This window comes from Delphinus delphis, chromosome 17, assembly GCF_949987515.2.
Source record: "Delphinus delphis chromosome 17, mDelDel1.2, whole genome shotgun sequence".
Classification (NCBI taxonomy): domain Eukaryota; kingdom Metazoa; phylum Chordata; class Mammalia; order Artiodactyla; family Delphinidae; genus Delphinus; species Delphinus delphis.
This window is the reverse complement of record NC_082699.1, coordinates 30,835,591-30,861,284: the sequence shown is the minus strand read 5'-3', so window position 1 is coordinate 30,861,284 and position 25,694 is coordinate 30,835,591. Positions and strand designations below refer to the sequence as shown.

General features: G+C 34.2%; 1 protein-coding gene across 1 annotated transcript in view; it reads left to right on the top strand.

Annotated features, from left to right (window-relative positions):
* MMP16 (matrix metallopeptidase 16) overlaps nucleotides 1–25,694 on the top strand; it is a 342,254-nt gene that overhangs the window by 215,970 nt on the left and 100,590 nt on the right. The window contains exons 5-6 of the mRNA XM_060035200.1: nucleotides 15,239–15,400; nucleotides 17,347–17,558. Coding sequence (XP_059891183.1) covers nucleotides 15,239–15,400; nucleotides 17,347–17,558 — 374 coding nt within the window. The remainder of the gene's footprint in view (nucleotides 1–15,238; nucleotides 15,401–17,346; nucleotides 17,559–25,694) is intronic.

The window sequence follows — 25,694 nt, the reverse complement described above, 5'->3', positions numbered from 1 at the left end:
ATAATAAAATGTGGGTACAAAATACAATTGTATTAAATAAATTATTAGGGGAACAACAATATTGTTTCCAGGAAGGGTAATCCCTACTAATTAATTGGGATGTGTTGAGAAGATACTTAAGAAACTCGAAAAAATATGTGGATTTAAATTATTTAGATTTTCAAAAATCTGACAATGGTCAATAGCAAAGACCATAAAACAGGTGACTGCTATCAAACTAAGATAGTAGATGGACCCACTTTATCCTGAAAAGGAAATTGTCTTAGAAACAGAAAATGAGATGTGTGGAAAACACAGGTACTTCTCTGGGTAAAAATAAAGTTTTTTGGGAAGATCTGTTCTAGATGTATAATTTAGAGAAATGCGAATAGCTTTAAGTTTGAAGTTTGGATATTGAATATTCAAATATAAAATAATAAAAACCAAAGCTCTTTGTATTAGTGTGAAGAAAGGTACTTTTACTAATCTAGGTGCTATGTGTCTTTAATAGCTTAGCGGCCAAAGGAGACTGGAGTTTTGAAAGCAATTGCATATGGTTAGCATTTTTTTTTAGAATTGGTAACATATTGTTGGAAATTTCTAATTAGCTGAGTAAGAAGCATATGTTATAAAATAATTTAAAATTATATATTTTTATCTACATTTTCCACAGGTGTTTTACATTTCTATTTGGTAGTGTCTTGCTTTTTCAAGCCTTTGATCCTAAAAGAGGCTCTGATTTATCTTTCCTTTTTTTTGCTTTCCATTTTCTATGTAACAGACAACTGTGCTTAATGATCTTCATGGTGATGATGAATTACAATCCACTTCTCTCCCTTTATTTTTTACATAGTTGACCTGAAGGTATCACAAGATGGAGGCCAGAAGGATACAAAATGACAAAAAGTGAATATAATTAACATAATAGGTGATGATATGATGGTTAACATGATAGGAACTATGATGAATAGAGAAAAACATACTGAAATTTTTATATTAACTTTTGTAATGATATTTGTCACATTGTTAATGCAAGTTACAAGTGTTGCATTTAATTCTGCATTGTATTTTCAGCTCTAATTTTGTTTGTCCAAAAATTTGGCTACCGAAACTTGAGTTACTAATCTGAAAATATATCTACATAATATCCTTGTCAAAGATACAAAGGGAAGACTCTAGATTACTCATTATTATAACATGTGGAGATGGAACTACTTTAGCAGAATTAAATGGAAAGTGTATTCTTCATTAATCAATAAATATCATAACTCATTCAGTAAAGTTCATTTTAGCCTCCACTGGTTCCTTTTTATCACTTATTCCTTGTTCTCCAGCCAGTGTGGAAGAACAGTGACTGAGGAGGCTCATGCAAACTCCCAGTATGCAGCTAAAGATGAAGAAGCTCCTATATTTCTGAAAAATTCTTGGGAGAGCAGTTCTGAGCACAAACATTTCATATCAGAATTTAGCAAGTTGGATCTGTTCTATAATGTTTCTGTATCTATTTGAGTCTATTTGTTGAAAAGTAGCAGATTTTGAAGTTTGTAATTTTTGCCTAAAACAAATTTATTAAAGTTAACAGCAGGGTAATTCGATAAGATTCTTATTTCCTCTAAGCTAAAGCAGCATGAATTCCTAAAACATTGTGTGGAATAAAATTCATCATAATCTAGATTATTTATCACTGATACTGTAGAAAATAAAGAAGGCAAAGTGTTGAAAGGGAGAAAAATTGCTGACCTTGAGGACAAATCGACCTGAATTTGAATCCTGATTCTGCCAATTACCAGTAATATTCCTTGTTATTTATTTAACAATACTAGCTATGCAGTTTCCTCATAAGGAAAACATAGATGGAAGAATCTCCCTTGCATAATTATTATAATGAATGCAAATACCTAATACAATGTCTGAAACCTAGAAATTACTCCAAAATGGTAGCATTCACTATTATTATTAATGTTGGAGGACCCAGACTCCATGTGGCTTCAAATGATTCACTTTTTGGTAATTGTACTGTTGTGTAATACCCTCCCTCTGTTCATATATGTGAGCTGCACAATGTGACTCACATTTAATGAATAGAATAGGGAAGAAATCATGGTAAACCACTTCCAAGATTATGTTGTAAATGACTGCAGGTTCCATCTCAGACAGTCCTTCTGTCTCTCTCTTACAGTCACTGTGGAGTAAATCAGAAAACATATCACGGGGATACTTAAGCAACATACGGAAAGCCCATGCGATGAGAATAGCATGTCTATCCAAGAGCTAACAGAAGCCATGGCCTACAGAACTGCCCCTAGTCATGACTTTTGACAGCCCAGACAACAGCTTTCCTTTTACAACTGTCATGAGAGATTTTGAGCCAGAACAACCCAGTTAAACTACTCTCAGTTTCCTGAGCCACAGGGTTTGTGAGATAATAAATGACTTTTGTTTTAAACTGCTCATTTGTTATATAGCAATGAAAAACTAGAACAATATTATCATTATTGAAGTTATTTACAAAGAGTGACTGAAAAATCATATTTTAAGGATTTTTCCCAAGACTTTTCAAGTATAAAAACTTACACACAAAATCTTTAATTTTCTACTTCTTTTTTTTTTTTACTAAGGATATATTAATAATTTAGTGGAATAAACGAAATCTGCTTCTACACAGCTAAAAATAGCTTTTGGTAAATATTACTTTGTTAGGATAACTAACGAAACAGCATTAGTGATGGAATAAATAGAATCATTAAATACAGTTCAATTCTCATTTCTTAACATTGACTGCCTAAGGTGGTGTGATCACAATAAAGCAGATACTAAAAGTTTAAACAATGCGAAAAGAGGAGTAAATAATTTATAGGATTTATACATAGGGTATTAGCATGAAGAAACTGAGAGAGTTAAAAATTAATATAGTTTATTGGGGGACTCTTAAAAGTTAAGCTATGTATTGATGAACAGTGGCAGATGGACTGGGTAAGAAATGTTGAACCAGATTATGGGGGTTAGTTTATAATGGGTTATTTGAACTGTAGTTACTTAGACATCATTTTAGAATTTTGAGCAATGAAGTAATGTGATGATAGTGATGTTTTATCAACACACCCCTTCACACAGCACAGGGTGGTAGGTGTTCTCTAGTGGAGTATAGTTAAGTTCCTCAGAGACTTTTGTATCTCTTATGGATGGCATCTGTTACTGATTAAGCAGGCAGTGGATGATAAATTCTTACCGTGTGTATGGAAACTAAGTTCATGAGCAAACATTAAAGGAAATGATATTCCTTTTGGTGTCAGCATTGTTTCTCTTTTTCATTTTGTGTCATAAGGTTACATAAATGTCTTTTATGTTGGTTTAGGTGATGACGTTTATTCAAGGCAGGTTTTGTGTGTGTGTGTGTTTGTGATAATAAATCAAGTGAAAGTCATATTCAGAACAGGGAAAAGACTTTGGGTTCAAACAGAACTAAGTACAAACTTGCCTGTGCCACTTAATCAGCTTTTACGTCATTTACTCCAAATCTTCCTTTCTTCAGCTGTGATTTGAGGGTAATTATACCTACCTGAAGGGGTTGTTGTAAGGATTAACATTCTGGACCATTGTGGGTACTCTGTGGATATAAATTTTCATTCCCTTTTAGTAAATGAGGAAACTACTTTCCAGTTAATTAGGCCTTTTGCAATTAAAAGGTAATTAGTAGCAAAATAAATCTCAAAATCAGGAGTTTGCATGCCTTGCCTTTTTTTTAAGTCAATATTTGTAATACATTTTTAAGTCTTCCTGTCTGCTGAAGAAATTTCCGAGGCTACACTGAAGTTATTATATGAATTTATTTTCATAGGGTCTGTAAAATCATGAAACATAGGTGCCGTATTCATTGCTTTACTTACAAAACATACAGACACACACACAAATTTGTCAAGACATTTAGGTTATGGTTTCCTTCCAACTCATGTATCCTAGAAAGAAAACATTTTTCAGAACATTTGAAATTCATAAGCACATTGCCAATAGAATATTCTGCCAATTCCTAAGCTAAAACCCCAGACTTTCAAATATTTGTTTGCTAAATAAAATTGAGACAAGCTATTCTGCTACACCTCTGCTGAAGTAATTAAAATATGAGAGCGTTTTTTACACAATATGTTGAATAAATCACAGCCAGATGAAAAACATTTCTATTATTAAAAAAGAAATGTCTTTTTTATTTTTGCTTTCATTTTCATCTTCTATTTTGGTTTCATCACTTTAAAAGCAAGCTTGAAGAAATTAGATAAGGAAGACACTTAGGTGACATCACATCCTTTTGCAAGATTCAGAAACATTTTTCAAAACTTTCTATGAACAACAGGCCAAGCATGAATCTTCTGAGTTTCTTCATATGTGCCATATAAATGTATATATTTTAAGTTCACTACTTTACTAAAATATTTTTGAAGAACTAGTTCACTTAATCCTCACTATTGTTGGCTACACAAATAAGTATCAAATTTGTGATTCTGCATTTAATTTTTTCTTCACATATGAATGATAATTAATTGCTCAAATAAAATTATACATTTATCTTATCACTCTTAGAACACAAATATGAATTCAGATCACTGCTCTAAAATGAGCATTGAAGGAAGTCAAACACATTTGCCTTTCACCATTGGTATCAATAGCTGTAACTAGTTATAAATAAATAAATAAATATATATGTATATAATAGGAAGCTTGCTGTAAAAATACATGATTATGTTAAGGTGTTAAGCTTATCATTGTTTCTATATTTTTCACATTTGGTTGGCTTTTACTAAAAAAAAAAATAAGGCAGTCTAGGGAGTGTAAAAAGGAGGATTGCTTTAGAGAAAAACAAAAAAGAAACACCTTTAAAAATAATGTTAATAATTTATATTAATAATTACAATTATTAATTATAATAAATTAATATAAAATATTAATTATATCAATATAAATTAATTATTAAGTTATATTAATAATTATAATTATTAATAATTAATATTAATCACCTTTGGCTCCCCTTGTTGAGCCAAGATAGGTTCTTCTGGGAAAATGCTTCTGTTAGGGAAAAAAGGAAAAACATCAGGAGTTCTGAATGAATCATTAATATATTATGGCTTCTTTACTATAGTCATGGTTGTTTGATTTATTTATTAATGTTTTATAAAAACAAATTTGTTTATAATTTGTTAATAAATCTCTATACAAACACTTGGGTATAGAGAATTGTTTTTGTTTGTTTGCTTTTCTTTTTTTCCTCCTGAAAACAGAAACTATGTATACCTAAACAATCAGGTTCATAACATCACCAAAAATGAATTATCAGGTGGCAGTGAACTAGGAAAAGCAAAATTCAGAAAACCACTCAACTTTTACCCTCCCAGCTTTTAAATTCTCTAATTCTTTAATATGTTCCCATCTTCAGAAAACATGCAGTTGTACTTGAATATGCGTCAGTCGTTTCTGCCCATGTAAACAATATCCAGTGCAAAGAAACACATTGTATGGGTTTACTCTGAGGGCCATATATACCCACTCAAGTGACTCAGTACACGACTAAATCTATTCAGGTCTTCTGTAATAACATTTCACTTGCTTTCCTGTTAATTCCTCCTTGCTACATCCCTCACATTGTAGTTTATATGCTCTTTCTGTGAGGGACTGTATTATAGACCTCAAGAGCAGGTAATTTTAAGCTTACTGTTCTATAATTTTCATTTTCATTTAGGAGGTAAAAATAAACCAGCTAAATACCTGAGTTTATCCAGGTGCCCAAATAAGCCCCACCTCCATCCTAACTCCTTAGGCTTCTTCCTTCCCCATCCTAAAATTACTTTCCCAACATTTTCCTAAGGATTCTGTACATACTTATGATTGGCTTAATAAGTGTTAGGGGAAGTTATCCAAAGTAAAATAAAAACAAAAATTTCTGGTGTCCAAACATGTAGGCTAAAAAAGCAGGAATTTTATGAACAAAACATATTAATTATTTTGCAAATTATTCTTCTCATATGAAAGTATGAATTGGATTCCAGCATTATGAACGTTTTGATAGATAGGCTGATAGGAGCAGAGGCATGCTGCATGCACAAACTGACCTTGAGCTTGCAGCTGTGTATGCTATTTACAGAGGGCTTTCTTGTTCTAATTCTGCCTCTTTGCATCATAGTAAGCCCAATGCTTTTACTCAAAAAGACCCAACCTATCTCCTTGTTGTGACCCAGCCCTGTTTATTAGAAGTAACATATGAATGCTGTTACAGTAAACCTTTCAAGCACTTCTGCTGTAGGATAAGCTTATGTCAGTGAAGAAACGGATACAGTCAAACACATGTAGGAATCACAATCTAGATATGCTGGTACAAGCAAGTGAATGAAACTTTTTACAACTTTGTTTTACCATTTCTTGCTAATTATTCATTATCCAGTTGAGCTCAAAAATTGCAGCATAGAGTCAATTTTAGATGCTATGGGAAAATAATGTGAAATATTTATAAAAGGATCTTAAATTGATAACTTTTAAGATCATAACCATTTAGTATACTAAATGGTATACTTTGAAAATTAAAATCTAGGTTCAATTTTTCTATCTTTAGCAGTAATGATAGTAAAATATGAAGCAATTTTTAATGTGGATTTTGGTGTTTAAGGGATTATGATCAACTTTAACTTAATGATGGGAAATAGCATAACTCAAGAAATTATTTCAATCATTCTATCACTCAATTATTTTCCTTTCTAGTTTTCTGTTCCCTTCATCACTGCCTTAGTTTAGGTCCTCATCACCTAATAATTCTGGCTATTAAATCAGTCTTCTAACTGCTGCCTTTGCCTTTAGTCATTTCCCACTGCAATCATACCTGCACACTGATGCCAAATTACCCTACAGCAATATCATCTTTATATTAATTTTTCATGGTATTTGTTGCCTCCTACATAATGATCTAACTCTTAAACCTAGCATTCAGAACTCTTCAAAACTTGATCTTAGCATACTTTCCAACATTGTCACTCATAGATTTTTGATTCAAGACCATGTTTAACCAGTTAGTGCACTAGTTTTTGTAAAGTCAAAACTGATATTTAAATTCCAGTTCTGATACTTAACAGATTTCTGACCCTGGGTAATCCAATGTACTGAAGTTTCAATTTCTTGTCATGTAAAATGGGGAACTTTTAACACAAAACTTTGTAAAGTCTACTAATAATAGGAATAGGAGTAATAATAATAATAGTAGCAGCAGCAGCAGCAGCAACAGCAGCAGTAGTAGTAATAGCAGTAGTCAGAATAGGAGTAATAATAGTAGTAACATAGTAGCTGTTAACTACCAGTCTTTAAGCAGTAACCTATGTTTAGGTACTTCACAAAATATTTTATATACACTACATTATTGAATCCACCAACAGCCCTATAAGTAGGTTATTTTAGACCTACTTTACAAATAAAGAAACTGAATCACAGAGAGATTTATAAGTGACTAATCTTTTACAGACAATAGCTGAGTAAGGGTTTTAAATCTGATCTGTCTTAAAGGACTTAAGTGGAGTAAAACTAACTTCAAAATCACATGCAATATTGTGCTAATGCCTTCATTTTTCTTGGGAGAAATTCCGTAGTTTCTCAGATTCTCTGAGGAGCTTGTGAGCCCCCCAAAGCTCGGAATCATTGAGCTAAACTCTCAGTTCCTTAATTAAGAACAATGGACTTGGGAGATTTATCTTTTGAGACTCTGGTACTTCATATTGTCTGGCTCACAGTAGAAAAATCAATTACATGATAGGATAAATTGTTTATCAATGAGTCTATAAATAGTTCCTTGCACATAGTGGATGATTAGTAATTATTCAAAAATATATGTCACATAGTTGCTGCTGATCTGGAAAATTGTAGCACTTAATGACAGGATTGTTATACTAGACATACTTAGAATTATGATTGAATAAATAGTACTTACGGTTCACATATAGTAAAAGGGCATATAATTAAAATCAGTTGCTGAAAAGTGGATTTGCATGTATTATACAATTATTTTTGTTTAGGTAGTCACTAAAATTGACCTCTTTTGCACTGGCTACAGAGAGAGGAATGTAAACCTCCAGAATCATCTTGACCATTAAGTTGAGCTGTCCGGGGGAAAGTATAGCACATATAAACCACACATGAATAAATGATATGGGACATAAATGAGAATGTTCTTAGACTCCTAACTAGGCTCAACAAGAGAAGGAAAAACACTCTTGTTAATATCATGTTGTAGTTGCCCACATCCAATCTCGATTTATTTTTTTAGAAGGACTATTTTGAATGTCGTGAAGACATGCCTAATTTACTAAAAAACAACAGACTTCATATCCAAACTATAGCCTAAATGAATAAAACATTTACCTTGGCCTTGATTATCCCACTATTTTCCTAGGGTTCCAATTTACCTGGCTAAAATAGACCAAAGTTATTTTAATTATATTGATTTACTCTAAAGTCCTTACTAAATTTAAAGCTATAAATGTTTGGTGGTAGCATATCTTTGAAAATACATTTACTGATTTTTGGAGGACCTATTAGATGACTATTTGTTTTCCTTATATTTTAATGGCCTGGTGTTTAATTATGCCTTATTATTGTAGACTAGTGGCATGCTCAAAACCTAACTGCATCCAAACAGGCAAACTCTGTAACAATCCCAGAAACCCTCCTCAATTGCTGAAGAAATGTTTTGAAATATAATTTGAAAATGGAAGTCCTTGTGCTGAACCTTTATCCTAATTGTAGCAGTACTATTTCCTTTTCTTTTGAAAATATTTTCTTTGTTGCAAGGCTTTAAGACTTGAAAATTAGAAGCAATGAAAATGATTAAAACTTTTTGAGCAGCCAGAATTGTACTGAGGAAGTGTTTTAAAATATTAAGTTCAGTATTTATTTAGTGGAGAAAAAAAAAGAAACTATTGTTACAGATTTTTAGAAAGAGTTCTTATGCAGCAACTGTGCAGCAGCTGTGAGCTTCAAACAGGTGGCTTGATAGGGTGGCCCTTGTCTCCTGGATGCAGACTCTGAAGCCTTGAGCAGATATTTAGGGCTGAGGACAAAGTAGAGAAAGCCACTTCCTCAGCACACATTTTTTTGATTGTGGGCCTAGACTGTAACTGGGCTTAAATCAGTTCTACCGGTTACTAGGTAACTTTGGCCAAATCACACAACCTATGAAAGTCTTCATTTCCTGATCTGTAAAATGGTGATAAAAACAAAATTTAACTAATATGGTAAGACATAGTACATGTGAATTTTTTTTTTTTTTTTTTTTTTTTTGCGGTACGCGGGCCTCTCACTGTTGTTGGCCTCTCCCGTTGCGGAGCACAGGCTCCCGACGCGCAGGCTCAGCGGCCATGGCTCACGGGCTCAGCCGCTCTGTGGCATGTGGGATCTTCCTGGACCGGGACATGTCCCCTGCATCGGCAGGCGGACTCTCAACCACTGCGCAACCAGGAAAGCCCAGTACATGTGAATATTAACTGATATTCTTCGTGTTGCTTTTATAACATTTTATAAGAACTTTTTGTTTCCTTTAATTCTAGTCTTGGGACATCATTAACAGTACTATATACAGAAAAATCATTTAAAAGTTTGAGCATATGTGAAAGAAAATTAGATTTGTCATTAAACAAAACTCAATAAAATTTATCTGACATATTTAAATGTTATTCAAAATTGTAACTTTATTGCATTATATTAGCTCGTATATGGTAAACAACTAATAAATTATTGTAATAATAAGCTTTTTTCATAGTTAAGCTATGACCCAATTGAGAGGAAGCATCTAGAGAAGGAGCCAAGGAATCATTCTGAAGCTTGAAGCCCTTGGGGATCAGGTGAAGTGTTGAGGATAGGAAGAGTGGGCAGGAAGAAGGCAAGAGAAGGGCACTAGACCCTTGAGGAACTGGAGGCTTGATGAAAGAGTAGAAGTGGAAATAAGAGACTTAAGAAAATCTTACCCAAGATCATCTTCTATCCCCTTCTATCTTGCAGAACACAGCAGTGATCTAACTCTTGTGTGGAGCTGGGCAGCCGGGATGTGGTTTAGAGCCCAACGCTCCTTTGTATGGAGAGCCTGACTGAGCAAGTGAAAGGGAGTGAGAAAGTATGGGTCATGAAGTTTCAATGAAAAATTCAGTGACATAATTCTGGTTCATAATAAATGCTCAAGACATAGTATTTTATTCTTGTTCTTTTTTCACATGTCTACAAGACTCTTCTGGCTCTCCAGCAGGGACCACAGGTTTTACTGTTCACCAAGAAAGAGACCCTTTCTTCAATAAAGTACAAAGAGAATAGAAATAAAGGTGCAACCAAGGTACAAGGTTTTACACATTTGAAAGAACATATGAGACAGGAAAATAGCTGATATTTTTATCTTTGGAAGTTTTTAGTCACAGACTTTCCCTCAGACTTAGAATTTTTGCCAAACCTTTCAGTTTATGTAGAGATAATTGGACTGGACAATATTTAATACAATTTTTTATCTCAGGATTATTGTACAAATACTCAGATGCTTCAGAGTAGCTTCTTTTTCTACTCAGTTCTTTTCTTTTTTCAGCTTTTCTTTCCTGTTTCCTAATCCTAACCAAATGGTGAGGAATTAGAGTGCTAAAACGTCCCATATTACTTATCTGTTGCTGCATAAAAAATTCAACCCGCAACTTAAAACAACAAACATTTACTATCTCACACAGTTCTGAGGGTCAAGAATCCAGGAGCGCTTAGCTGGGTGGTTTTGACTCAAGGTACATCATGAATGTGCAGTGAAATTATTGGCTGGAGCTGCAATTATTTGAAAGGGCTGGAGAATCTACTTCTAAGCTCACTCATACAGCTGTTGGCAGGAGGCCTCAGTTTTCCACATGTGCCTCTCCCCTCTATATAGGGCTATTTTTACAACATGGGAGCTGGATTCTCCAGAGTGAGTAATGAGAGAGAGAGAGAAATAACCAACAAGGAAGTCATGATGTATATTATGACCTAACGTTGGAAATCAGGTACCTTCACTTCTGTAGTATTCTGCTCTAGCAAGCAGATACAATGAAATACCAGGAGGTGGGAATTATTTGAGCCACCTTGGAGGCTGATCCCATATATTTCTTTAACTTCTCAACAAGCAAAACCAATGTGTGGATAGTGTGAGAGGACAGAGGTTTAAGAGGCCTATCCTATTTAGGCCCATCCTATTTAGAAGGCACTGAGGTAACTACCACTAATCAAAGATTTTATGATGATTTCTGAATTTTATTTCTAGACATGGATTTAAGTATTTTAAATTTACGTATTTAAGTATTTGAAATTATGAATTTTCTCAAATTTGTTCTCAATCATTTAACCTACAAGTAAAAATTAAGAGTTTCTATGCATCAGAAGCTGTCAGGGCAATTATGATATGTGTTACAATCAAGTTATGTACAAAAAGCCAAGGATACACAGAGACAGAGGAACTAAATTTACCTGGGGAGTTGGAGAAGGATTCACAGAAGAGGTGTTTCTGAGTTTTGTTTTAAAAGGTTAATAAGATTTTGTAAGACTGACAAAGAGGTAAACAAGAAGATAAACATGAGAAAAACAAATGCAGAGTTTCAGCAAGTTTCAGAAGATAACATACAGAATGATATTATATTTTTAAAGCTATAATTTATTTAAACACACATATTTGATTAAATATAAGTAAGGAATTGAGAAATTCAAACTCAGGTTAGTGATTGCCTCTGGAGGGACTGGAACAGCCACAAGTAAGGGAGAAACCAGAGATAGATTCAATGGTGCTAGTGTTTGAATACGTTTATAGGATTATAGATGTCAGAATCATGTATGACAATTTTTACATATGAAATATTGTATAGTCATTTTTGATATTCAGTGTATTTTGTCAGCAGAGGGGACAGCATATGAAGATGCATGGAGGGGTGAACGAGCTTAGAATAAAATATAGAGATATAATTATGACAAGGAAATTATAAATAATGCATTATATTTCATAATATACAGTTCAGTATCCTGAAATTATATTGGAGTATACAAAGGAAAGAAGATTAGAGATTCAATTGAAAGCAACAAACTCAAAACTCAGAATCTTGCAAAAGAAGCAAGTACTATTTCTGTATTAAGAACCAGGAAGCTGATTTGTCCTTTATTGCCTGCATGATGATAAGATCAAGGCATATTACAATTGAGAATCTTGAATCATGTGAATTAATGATAAGTTACAGGAGCAGTTATTATTTTCACCATTAGGAAAGAGGGCTGGTGGATTTTAATTGTCTAAAACTCATCATGTGCCAACAACTTTTGTTCCGAGTGGCATTCAAATCACAGGGTGGTACTTCATTTAACAACTTACCCTTTTAAACTATTGTGAAGCTGCAAGTATGGTTTAATTATATTATTGCCAATCATCTGAAGAATGGTAATTACTTAGAGCTTTTGGCCAGTATTTCTGATTAAAAGTGCTATGGCAAACTCAGTAGGCCATAGGTTCATGTCCTGAGCCTATTAATTTTCTTCTAAAGCTTTACTTTATTCCTTAGATGAGGAATCACTCCACCCTTGGAAAAGATGCTTAGAAAAACTTGACTGATCTGAAGTGTACATGAAATGTAATGACTTTTGCTGTTATCATTTTGATTTACTTTTTATTTTTTTTCATTTCTCTTACTAGCCAAAAAAAAAAAAAGTGACTAAAGCACTATTTTCCTGTGAGAGATTTGAGATGCTTGTTAATTCAACAAGGTCCAAAATGTTGATGGATAATTAACGGTGATATTTATCTGACCAAGAGTGAGAGAATGAGTTCCTACAAGTTTATCTACAAACAAAGTTCAGGATACATTTTTCCTAGGGAAGGGGACGTGATACACAGGAGGAAATTATGAAGATTGGATTCTTTTCCTTTTGAAGAATAAAGACAAGGCATAATCCCTGTAAAGCCACATTGGGACTTTCTGACAAAGAAGTTGTATCTGTTTTGATAAAAGAAGGCCAGGAGAGTCTAGAGGTATTTTCCAAACCAGCGCTATGGTCTTGCTGAGCTTAGCTGTCACCAGAGCTTCCTGGGAACCTTGAATGCCAACCCTTGAGTTTTCTGCTCTTGGTTCCACTGCCTTGTTTTTCGTTGGTCCTTTGGCTGCTTGATGGATCGTTGTTTTGTAATTAGGTCTGTTTTTTTGTTTTGTTTTGTTTTGTTTTTGCGGTACGCGGGCCTCTCACTGTCGTGGCCTCTCCCGTTGCGGAGCACAGGCTCCGGACACGCAGGCTCAGCGGCTATGGCTCATGGGCCCAGCCGCTCCGCGGCATGTGGGATCTTCCCGGACCGGGGCACGAAACTGTGTCCCCTGCATCGACAGGCGGATTCTCAACCACCGCGCCACCAGGGAAGCCCTAGGTCGGTTTTTGATAAAAATAATTATTTCACTTTTAGCCCACTGATGGCATATTCCAGCCAAATTTTACATGTATTTTCTGGGTGTGAGTATGCCCAGAAGCTGAGCATATATGTGTCCTACCACTTTGCACCTTATTTGCAGTTGCAGTGTCTCATCTATATCAAATTTGTACCTTAACAAAGATGTCTCTGATATGAAATCACAGAGGTGCTCATTCCAGAGTTGGTGTTAGATGTCTGACATATAAAAATGCCTGTGACTCATCTTCTCCCTACCTTCCTCTCACCTGTGAGTATCCTATGAGAGACAACCTGAAGTCTTTTCCCTATTTTACGTACTCACAAACAGTCTCACAGTTCCTACATCTCTTATTAAATGACTCCCTCCTTCCTTCTGTTTTTTATCTCTGCCTGTGACTAGCACATGCTCACTAGATGATCCCTGATAGCATGTTTCATTGTTTGTTTTTTTTTAACTCAAAGTGACATCTTAAAAAAAATCCTGTTCTCCAGTATCTCTGAACTCCTGTGCCTTTTTATTCTCCACTGTCTGACGTTGTGAAATTCCACTCTCTGTCCTTACTTCCTCAAATCATTATAATTCCTCCTCTAAAAACAAACTTGTTCTGCATTTCCCAACAATGCAGAATGTGGAACTATCTTGCAGGCAGTAGAAAAATAAAAATTTAAGCAAAGACAGTTACCGGAAGTTGTCCTTTCTCCCACTATACATTTTTCCCTATATGCACCCTATAATTTCACTCCCTGTTTTGTCCTTAAGTCATGTTCTTTAATTCCTTTAAATGCATTCTTAAGGTAATAATAATCTCTTATATTTGACATTTTGGGATCATGAGTTTTAATTTTAGGCTCTTTCTTCTCTTTGTATCTGTCACCACAGAAGAATAACAGCCCCAACTCATTGATGCTCATGTGGTTCGACTAAATTTTTGGAATTTACAAATATACATGGAGGACTGGCTCTTTTCCTCAGGAGCTGAGTTATGATGATCCAGGAGTGGACAACATGTAGAGGCCATTAGCAGGGGTTTGACTGAACAAAGTCAGACAAAGTATCTCTGAGAGTTTGCGCTAAATAGATTTACTGTGCACGTTTACTACTAGTGGAAGAGATTTTTTTTTATTTTCAGTGAGAAACAGACCCTCTAAGATAAATACGTTTTGTTCAGATTATGTATGAATTGATTAGAATTTGTATTTACAGAGCTAAGACTAGATTCCTAGTTTTCATGACTGCTAGCCTATGACTTTTATTTTACATTATTATAGGCTACTAAGAAAGAGAAGCCTTAGTCTAGGAGTTATAATAACCTAAGTTCTTGTCACAGCTCTGTAAATACAAAGATTTGCTATTCTTGACAAGATTTGTCCCTTCTATGCCATAATTTACTCATCTGTGTAAAAGTAGGTATTGTAACTACCCTATATTTTTTGCTGAATTCTTAGAATTATGTTCACTATGAAGGTTACGTAAGTGAGATATAGTATATTACATGCTTTCTAATTGGAAGAATATTTCAACAGCAGTAGTAGCAATTTCTGATGCTAATGTTCTTTCTTCAACTTTTATTCTTTATTCTTCTCTTTCAGTTTCTAAATTTCTGTGACTTCACTATCATCACCTCCCCACCACCAACCCCCTTTTTAAAATCACATATTGGATTTTGCCCATAGATAATCCAATGATAAAATCACACTGATAGTTGAAATAAAAAGTTCCCCTTATTTTTCTTGGGTAAAATTTTGATAACACCAATTGTCCTTGTCAATTCTATACTTGGATATTAGTTATAATAGTGTCTTTTCTTCTCATTTGCACAGGAAATGACTTATTTCTTGTAGCGGTTCATGAACTGGGACATGCTCTGGGACTGGAGCATTCCAATGACCCTACTGCCATCATGGCTCCATTTTACCAGTACATGGAAACTGACAACTTCAAACTACCTAATGATGATTTGCAGGGCATCCAGAAAATATATGGTAGGTTACCACTGATTCTATTTGGTTAATCCTATAGTGAAGTGCAGAATTTCTGCTCTGTTTCTTTGTTGAGATAGATGCTCTAAGTATATTAGAGAGATAAATACTGAAAAAAAAAATCTGGTCTATTGACAAAAGTCTTCTATCAATCAAGTTTGGTTGGCAACAATCCCAGATATCTTAATATGCAGATAATGGGAAAGTCTAGGCACTGATAAACTTTTCTTACTGAGTTTAATTGAAACCTGAAATTATAATAAAGGTCAGTTAAGCTTTAGTATTTAAAATTCTGGTAAAAATGTAATAAATGAATATAACCAATAAAAACAATGAGTCATAGAAGGCTTTCATATAAGATACTGAGACTTTGGTAGAAGCTGACAGATTGATTCTCAGTTTATGATATTTGATGGTTGATAGATGCTAGACAAATCACTTTGGAAAATGCTGAAAATACTCTTGTGTGATGGATGTAACAAAATGAACTCAAAAACATGTAATTATTGACTAAGAGGTAAAAGGTAACAAATGGCTACGTTTACTAACACATAATTCACAATAAATTTTTAGTAGAGTAAAATAATTTTAATTTATGGGGTTCAGTCAATGAATGCAAGGTAAGACAAAAGGAAGAAACACTATTACACATATTTACTATAATCCTAACTCCCTCAATAGGACAATTGACCTTTATAAAGACATTTATTCCACACAAAATTGTTAAGAACTTGACATTTATTATTAACATATAGAGAATATGCTTTACTAAATTAATGAAGTGAAGCTTTCATTTTACAATACAAAAACAAATGTGTGCTGTCTGTAATATTCAGTACTCAGAAGATGTCATTTGCATTTTTAAATATCACAGTTTAAGTTCACTAATCTGTTTTGCATTCATGAATTTTTCAAGTTCAATGTCTCAGTGGTGACCATTCTCTCAAGGTTAACATTAGTTTTGGAAAAAAAGGTCAACTTTTGTGCTGCTCTTTATTTGGGGGATACTGAGAAAAGAGAAATGTCCGGGACTCAAAACTAAATAGCTCATATGTTGAATGAGCTAGCCAATGCCTATGTGTGTGTCATCAGAAATTCTGCCAAAGTAGTTAACTGAAAGGAGGCTCTTTCTCATGACCTCATGAATTAGTAGTCTAGACTGAAGGTCTGCAAAAGAGTATTCTTTCCATATCTAAATAATAAGTGTGAACAGCTCTGTATTTCTTTTTAAAAACATAAATCCCTTGAGAAATGATGCTTTACATCTGTACCAAATTACATCTATAAACTTTGGCTTGATTTAGAAACCTCTTTTTAGAAATACTTCTTTACATTAATATTTTATTAGTGGTGTTTTAATCAATAGGTGTTTTAGATTCAGTATTCAAATGAAACACTCTTCTAGCAATCTGTGAAAACATTTCATTAGAAGAAAATAATGAAAGTCAGGAAAAGTTGATAAAATACAGTTAGATACATAGGGATAGAATAAACTTTGATTTGTTAATGAGCTATTAACAATATTAGAAATATTTGTGTAGAATCGTCTATCAAAATCTAGGATTAACTTTGGTGGAGCTTACATGCATGGTTCCAGTATTCATTTTAATTTATTTATAATTAATACACTACCTACTTCCAAAAAATTATTTGAAAGCAGACTTTCCAATAAGGGCTGTGGTGAAGCTATTTTAAAAATCATTAAAAATTAACAAAGAAGGCCTAGTTACTTGGATCCAGAATTCAGCACAATAAAGACAGTTTCCGATAGACTTAGCAATGGTTTGTTGGGTAAGATGGTTTGTTTTTTCAGGAAGTATACAATCTTAAAGACCTCTTAACTTGCTTAGTCTGAACACTCCACTGATAAGTGATTGTCCTATGTAGCATATTTTCCAGCACTATTCCAGTTTTAAGTGAGCCAAGTGCTGTCCTCATATTTTCAAAAGGTCCACCTGACAAGATTCCTCCACCAACAAGACCTCTACCGACAGTGCCCCCACACCGCTCTAATCCTCCAGCTGACCCAAGGAAGAATGACCGGCCCAAACCTCCCCGGCCTCCCACTGGCAGACCTTCCTATCCTGGAGCCAAACCCAACATCTGTGATGGGAACTTTAACACTCTAGCTATTCTTCGCCGTGAGATGTTTGTTTTCAAGGTAGGAAGCTGTGATTTTTTTTTTTTTAATGGTAGATCAAGTGTCTACAGTGTCGCTTTAGAAAACAAGTTCTCATTCATTCTAACACCACCTTCCCAGACCTCTCACAGTTAGAAGTTTCAAAAAAAGTATCTTAAAATAAAATGCACAAATGGGCTTAAATGTCTAGCAGAAAATTGTTGTAACATTCTATTTTGGGAATGCATTTATGTCAGCAAAAGCTAAAATGCCTAGAAATGTGAGGCTAAAAAGTGCTGCATGTTATGAACAGATAAAAAAGCATAATTTAAATCATGAATAGGAACTAATAGAGATGATTTGCTTGGGAGCTTAGCCACTTCCAGGCGTACTGCAGCTACTCTATCTTTGGTTTGCACATCTTTATGAGATCCTTATAATTTCACTAGACAGTTAAAGCATTTTTTTTTAAGAGGAGTATTGATCATTTTGTTCAGGGTCTACTGGTAGCCATTTGCGTTAAATCTCCTCTATGAGACCATCACTTTGATTTTACATATACATTTTGTTGTTTTCTTTAGGCACGCATTTATAGCTATCTAATTTACATTGTTTTTTAAAAGGTTACAAGCTAAAACTAATTTTACATTTTGCTAAATGTGCTTTTCAGTGACGTTGAGTTCTCCAACAATAACACTAAAAAACAGTGTATCAAAATAAATTATATATACTAAAAAGTGAATGTAATGTAATACTGAAAAATATTTTCCCCTCAATGTTTATAAACCAATCTTAAAGATTAATGAAAACTGTAAGATTTATGTTGGTATTAGGGCACTAAAATAGCTACATTTTACCAATATCATCCATTTAAAAATAAAATAATGTGCTCTCTTTTTCATTAGACATGTATCAATAAATATTGAAATATTGCCCTACTTATCCTATCTACCAGAGGCCATACTTTGAAAATATAGATATTACATAATTTTTAATAGGCAAAGTACTTTATTTCCTATATTGGAAATTAAGATTTGGATTTAATATAATATGCACAAGAGCATCATAATTTCCTGGAAAAAAATCAATGCTTTTCTTCAAACACATGAATAGATTTTTGAATTTTATAAATGCCCTGCAGTGCTTAGTTAGATATCTCCCCTCTAATTTAAGTAGATTAATAAGTTTAAATTCAAGGAGTAAAGAAAAAAGGCTTACTCTATATATATGTGTATATCTATATATATACGTATATATAGATATACACATATACTCATACTCATTGTGGCTAAGCCCACAGCAACTAGTTGAAATGAACACAAAATGCATTAATTTGTTTATTCTACAAGACACCAAATGACAACTGAAAGATTTTTTTTTCACTGTTTTGGCAGAATTTCCACATCCAAGCTTTGTACCTTGATATGCTGATATCACCAAAGTGGTGTCAACTTTATCTGAGAATAAGATATGAAATTGACTCTGGGTACATTCATTTCATTCTTCTTGTCTGTCTAATTAGATTGCCAGTCTCAGAAGAGACCAGTATCTTCATGTCTAATGATCATTTTTACCAACTTTTTGCTCTGCACATTGTGGGAGATTAGTGAGTGCTCTGATTGACAAAAAAAGATCCTGTGATGGCTGGTTCTTGGAATCAGGAATGAGTAACAAGCACACAGACCAATTCTCAAATAAAATACAGTGGCCACTATTTTCAATGTCAAAGCAAGTGTATAAAGAAACATGAGTAAGGCCTGCTTCTCTAAACTCTCATGGCACCTTGGATTCCTTAATCAAAACTCTCTGCAGGACAGAGTTCCTAAACTCTGTCTGCATTTAATTTCTTTGTTTCACTAGCCCCTCCTCTCTTTCTGAGAATAGGTTCTGTAGAAGATATCTTCTGTATAATTTTTGTACTCATCTCCTCTTTCATATAATGAGTATGTATGCCCAGGGTAGTTTACCAGGTCCCCAGGATGTATGAATAGAAAGTAACACCCCAGTCTTTATGGAGCTCATACTCCAGGAGTGAAGACAAACATAAACCTAAGTACTTTTAAGATACAGGAGGAAACGACATGAAGAGAAAGAACTGAAGTCCAGTTGAGTAGGTCAAAACAACTTGACTGAGAAAAGGCTTATGCTGAATTTTGAGAGACACTTCTTAGGCACATTAAAAAGATTGGTATTTGACGTACTAAAATGTTGATGTACTGCGGGAGAGAAGATAGACATATTAACTTTAGTGCAAAGTGATAAATGTTATAAATCAGAAATATACAAGATTTGATCAAAGGGAAAAGAGGATGATTGAGTGACACCTGCTCCTGGTTAATAGCTACGTGGATTGGGTAACTAATATGTACCTGAATGTAAGCTAGGCACTTTACATTGATAATCTCTAAGCCTTATAATAGCACTGCAAGATGAATAGTATTCTCTGTTTTACAAATGTGAAAACTGAAAATCAGGGCTTCCCTGGTGGCGCAGTGGTTGAGAGTCCGCCTGCCGATACAAAGGACGCAGGTTCGTGCCCCGGTCTGGGAAGATCCCACATGCTGCGGAGCGGCTGGGCCCGTGGGCCATGGCCGCTGAGCCTGCGTGTCCGGAGCCTGTGCTTCGCAGCGGGAGAGGCCACAACAGTGAGAGCCCTGTGTACTGAAAAAAAAAAAAAACAAAAAAAACAAAACTGAAAATCAGAAAAGTTAAGTAGTCAGTAGTTGAATACAGGTCTACTTGATTCCAGAAAGCCTATGTCTTCCACCTTAAGTTTTACTAACTGAAAGAGGTAGGGAAAGCTTCAAAAGAAAGGTGGACTTTAAGATATATTTTAAAATAGTAAATATTCAAGAAATATTTATTAAACTCAACTTTAAGATATATTTTAAAATAGTAAATATTCAAGAAATATTTATTAAACTCATTGTGAGGCTCTGTTTTAGGCACTGGCAGTGTAGCAGTTAAAACACACACACACACACACACACACACACACACACACACACAAACTACAGGCTAGATCTTAGTTTCTTGGCGCTTACATTCTAAGTTTTCAGAGTGGACATGTGGTTGAGAGTGCTTCACACAGAGGTTCTGCACCTGCCATGGAAGGCTGTGGGAGGGCATCCACATTGATTGAGCCCCCCAAATCTTGCTTTTCTCTGTTAATGACTGCTGGCCTTTTAACTTCTCTCTCTATACCTACATGATCTAGACTACCTTCACTTCTAAATTAACGTCGTTTTCCCCATACCTGATCTTCCCGCCTGAAGTTACTCTCTGTCAGTCTGTCTTGTGCACACCTACTTTTTAAATGTTCCTTCAATATGATCACCATTAGTTTTTATAGTTTGTTCCTTTATGGCTATCCCTTCAAGTACATTTTAAGATCACCCACTCTTTGATCACACTTTTAATAATGTAACAATTTTCTACTTTTCTTCATTACTAATTCTTTATGCAAACTGGAAACCTCTTTATCTCCTCAACCCTTAACCACTACACTCATTTCACATTAGTTTTACTACCTCAGGCCTCTCTGCCAGTCTCTGCTTATCCATAACTTCCATTCTCAACATCTTCCACATGTCCCAACCTCTTTAACTATTCTTCAACCCCAAATCTCTTTCTAGTGATTTTTATATTTATTCTCTACATCCAATTAGCATGCTTTTTATTTCGATATTCTCTATTTCTCATTTTAATGTGCTTCTTCACTAGATTATAAACTTCAGAGTAGGGATTGGTTCGTATGGACTTTGTGGTGCCCGAGCAAATGAATAGGGATCTCAGTATAATATGCATTTAATGAAACTATAGCTATATCATGTTTATACAACAGTAATCAACAGATAGGACATTACTGAATGTATTTCATTCTGGTAGTTCATTATTCCTTGCCCAAGATCTCCATGAGCATTATTTACTTCAATTCTATATCTATGATTTTTAAGTAAAAAATAAGAAAATATAGATATAAATAAAAGGTAATATCATCAAGTAATTTTGTTTTCTAATTGGAAGGAGACTTTTTTTTAAATAGGAGTTTCAGCATAAATCTTTGGGTAGCAATCTTCTTCTTAGGGGATTTGATATACATTGAGCTTCCCAGGCACTCATTTATTTATAGTGACTTCACCTGGATATACTTTCTATATGGGAATATAAATAAATTATATATATATACAATATATTTTATATATTATATATAAATGTATATTTTTATATAATATATTATTATAAATACCATTTTCATATATTATTTATTTATGCATGGGAAAGTTAAGCTTTCCATGCAGCTTCATAATCTTTGGGGAAAGTAAAAACCTAAAGAGAGAAAATGAAAATCAAAAAAAAGTGCCAAGGAACAGAGAAACAAAATAGCAATAACAGAAGAAGCTCTGCCCTTACTTTATAGAAGGTGATTTTTAAGAGTGTTCCCTGAAGAGTGTAAGCTGCTGTTGTGACTGGGTTCACAACAATAACAAAATCTGATTGTTCAAATGAATACTCTCAAAGTTCCTTTGGACAAGATAAAAACATTGAATATTTAGTTATTGTGGTATGAAAGAGAATGGAAAGCAGAATTAGTCAACCTTGTAGAGGATATGTTTCAGTACACTGTATATTGTTACGTATGGAAGAATGCAGTGTTAAATATATATATTCTTCTTAAAGCTGAGGACAGTAAGAAAAACTATAAACAGCACCTAAAGTTCTTAGAGCTCAGAAAAAAAAAAGGCAAAAGAAAAGAAAAAGGATGATTCCATTGGACTACTGACTAGTTCTTTACATCAAAGGGAACAAGCAAAAGTCAGTGCTTTAAACTGGAGCTAGAAAGGATAGTGTTAAGAGGCAAAGGTGAAAGCTGTATGGAAGAGCATTCAAGGAAATACAGTAAAGGGTCTTCACAATTAATATAGAAAACCAAGCTCACAGCCCTGAGTAAAGAAAGCATTTCATCATTTATTCAAAAAAAAGGAAAAGAAAAGGAAGGAAAAAAACCAGAAATCATTTGGTTCCTTTTACTTTGTCAAATGTTTGTCTGTTCATTTATCACAAAATGATTTGTTCTTAAATATGACCAGCTTCATTTACAACCACCTACTGAAGAATCATAGTTATCATTATTTCCATAGAAACAGATTTATTAACACTAGTTAACTGAAAGTACATTTAACCAAGTCTAGTAAGTACAAAGTATGATCCAATTTCATGTGCAATATAGTTTTGTTTCATAAAAGAAAAGATGTTATATGAGAGAGTGAGAAGAAAGATACTTGTTCAAAGAGATAAATTATATTTCCATAATGTTGATTTGTGACTAAACTCCTTTCAATTGATCAGAATTGAACTTTGTGACTCTTCTATTCAGTAGTTTATAATCTCTTGGTATTTAATGTCAATTCATTTCTTATTCTATGCTACACATCTCCCATGGAGCAATATTTGCTCCTTTCATTCATTTTTATTTTATTTTAAAATGTTTCTTCCTTTGTTGAATATTCCTCTGTTTCAACTTTATTGTCCTTGAAATCTGGAACTGTGCCTTTCTCACATCACTTGTATAACTATATCACATTACTCACACAGAATATTTCTTCAATTTTTCAAGTGTATATTTTGCCTTTTCTGTATGTATGCCATTGAACTTTTGGAATTAAAAGTTGAAAATATGATTTTTCCTTTAAAATGCTTAAATTTTGTCAGGGAAAGGACAACGTGTAATTATCAATCAGAAATTGTTCCTTTAAATTGAAGCCCACAAAACAGAGAACAATAATGGCCCTTTATACTTAAGAGAATATTGGCTTAAGCCTGGGAATAATAAGATAATAGAAATAACTGGAGTCCAGGTGGTAACTTACCAATAAGCAGTGTGATCCAGAATAAGAAGAAAACCCAAATGTCAAAATCACTGAATATCTTTGGTCAGCTTTGAAATATCCAACATACAGACCTATAGGCTCAGAGAAGTGAGGAGAGGAAGCACTTGAGAGTTGCATACTAAGGTTCCTACTTGACCTCTCCACTCAGATGCCAAATTCAACATACTTAAACTTGAGCTACTGATCTTCCTTTATGAACCTACTCCCCTGCTTCTCTTTTTCCATTCAAAATAAGGGCAACTCCATCGTCCCATTTATTTAGTAAATAAAACCTAAGGATAAAGCCAAATCCTGTTGGCACCCACTTTTCTCCCCTTCCACTGCCACAATCCTAGCCAAAGGTACCATCACATCTCACCTTCATATTGGAATATCCTCCACATTCGTTCCCTTGTTTCCTCCCTTGCCCCATCCTTCCAGCCTATTGTCAGTTCTGCATGCAGAATGATCCTGTAAAATCATGCATCAGATCATATAACCGCACTGTCTAAAACCCTTCAATGTCTGCCAAGGTTCCTATCAAACAATCCCACTTCTTGGTATGTATCCAAACGGGGTGGGGAACACTATCTCAAAGAGGTATCTGCACTCCCATGTTCGTTACAGCATTATTCACTGTAGCCAAGGTATGGAAACAAGCTAAGGGTCAACAAGATGAGTAGATAAAGAAAGTGTGACGTATACATATACATATATATACAATGGTATATTATTCACCTTAAAAGAAGAAGGAAATCCTGCCATTTGTGAGGCTATGGATGAATTTCGAGAACATTATGCTTAGGGAAATAAGCCAGACACAAAAAGACAAATATTGCATTATCTCGCTTATATGTAGAATGTGAAAAAGTTAGACTCATAGTAACAGAGAATAGAATGGTGGTTACCAGGGGCTGAGGGGTGGAGAAATGGGGGATGTTTGTCAAAAGGTAAAACTTTCATTTATAAGATGTATTTCAGTTATAAGATGGAGTAGCATGGTGACTATAAACAAATAATGCATCATTTACCTGAAATTAGCTAAGAGGGTAAATCTCAAGTGTTCTCACCACAAACACACACACACACACACACACACACACACACACACATACATACACAGATTGATAACTATGTGAGGTGATGGATATGCTTATTAGTTTGATTGTAGGTAATCATTTCACAATGTATACTTATATCAAATCATCAAGTTGTGCACTTTAAATATATACAATTTTTATTTGTCAATAGTACCACAATAAAGTTGGGGGAAAAAAAATTTATTTCAGGTGCCCACAAGGCTCCATGATCAGCCCTTTTCACTCTCCCCTCTGATATCACCTCCATTTTCTTACTCCAATCACTTTTACTCACTCAATTCCAGGCACACCTGTCTCCCCTCTGTTCCTTGAACTTGCCAGGCTTTCTTGTCTTTGCAGGTCTTTCCCTATCAAATACCAAATATTCACATTATCTTCTAGATTTTTGCTGCTATGTGTAAAAGTCAGAAGACTCTCTCCAACCTCTAGTACTGTCCAAACTGTCTGTTGTTACATAGGTCCACATGGGGCTAGATATATGAAAGGGAACAATATTTGTAGAAATTCAGAAACGTTTATTGTGAGTTATATAAATTTTGTGCCATTTTTGTGACCCCAAAGAATTGATTTGTCTTTTACAGTTGGATGAATTCTCTCCCAGCTCTCAACTTAATGATTCACTCATTCCCATTGCACAGTGGTGTGTCATTGTTTACATCAGTATAGGATAATACTTAAAATCCTATCTCTAGACGTTAGAGATAAACTTGGAGTCAGATCCTTCTTGTCATAGGCTCCAAGCAAGGACTGTATCTACTCTATTTACTGCTGAATTGCACAGTGCTCTGAACATAGTAGACAATAAATATTTGTTAAATAACTTACATTCCACAATGGCTAATAAATTCCACCATAGGTATGTAGTAAGTTCAGGAAATGGTAGCTATTATATAACAAGACAGACTTGGCATTTTGAATTACTCGTTATATTCATTAACTCAAATTCCCATGTTATTTGAAATTATCTTAAAAAGTAACTTTTAGCTGAATAAAGATCACAAAAAATGGCTCTAATTCTTAAGATATAAGGGAAAGGAATGGAAGACTTTTTTATTGTTGTTGTTTATATCATATGACTCCATAAAATGATTAAAAATATTTTGTTAGCAGAGTATTCAAAAAGTATTTTACAAACAAAGAAACAAAAATACTTAGAGAAATTGCACAGAATAATCTAAAATTACTCTGTGTCAGAGCTTAATTCTGTA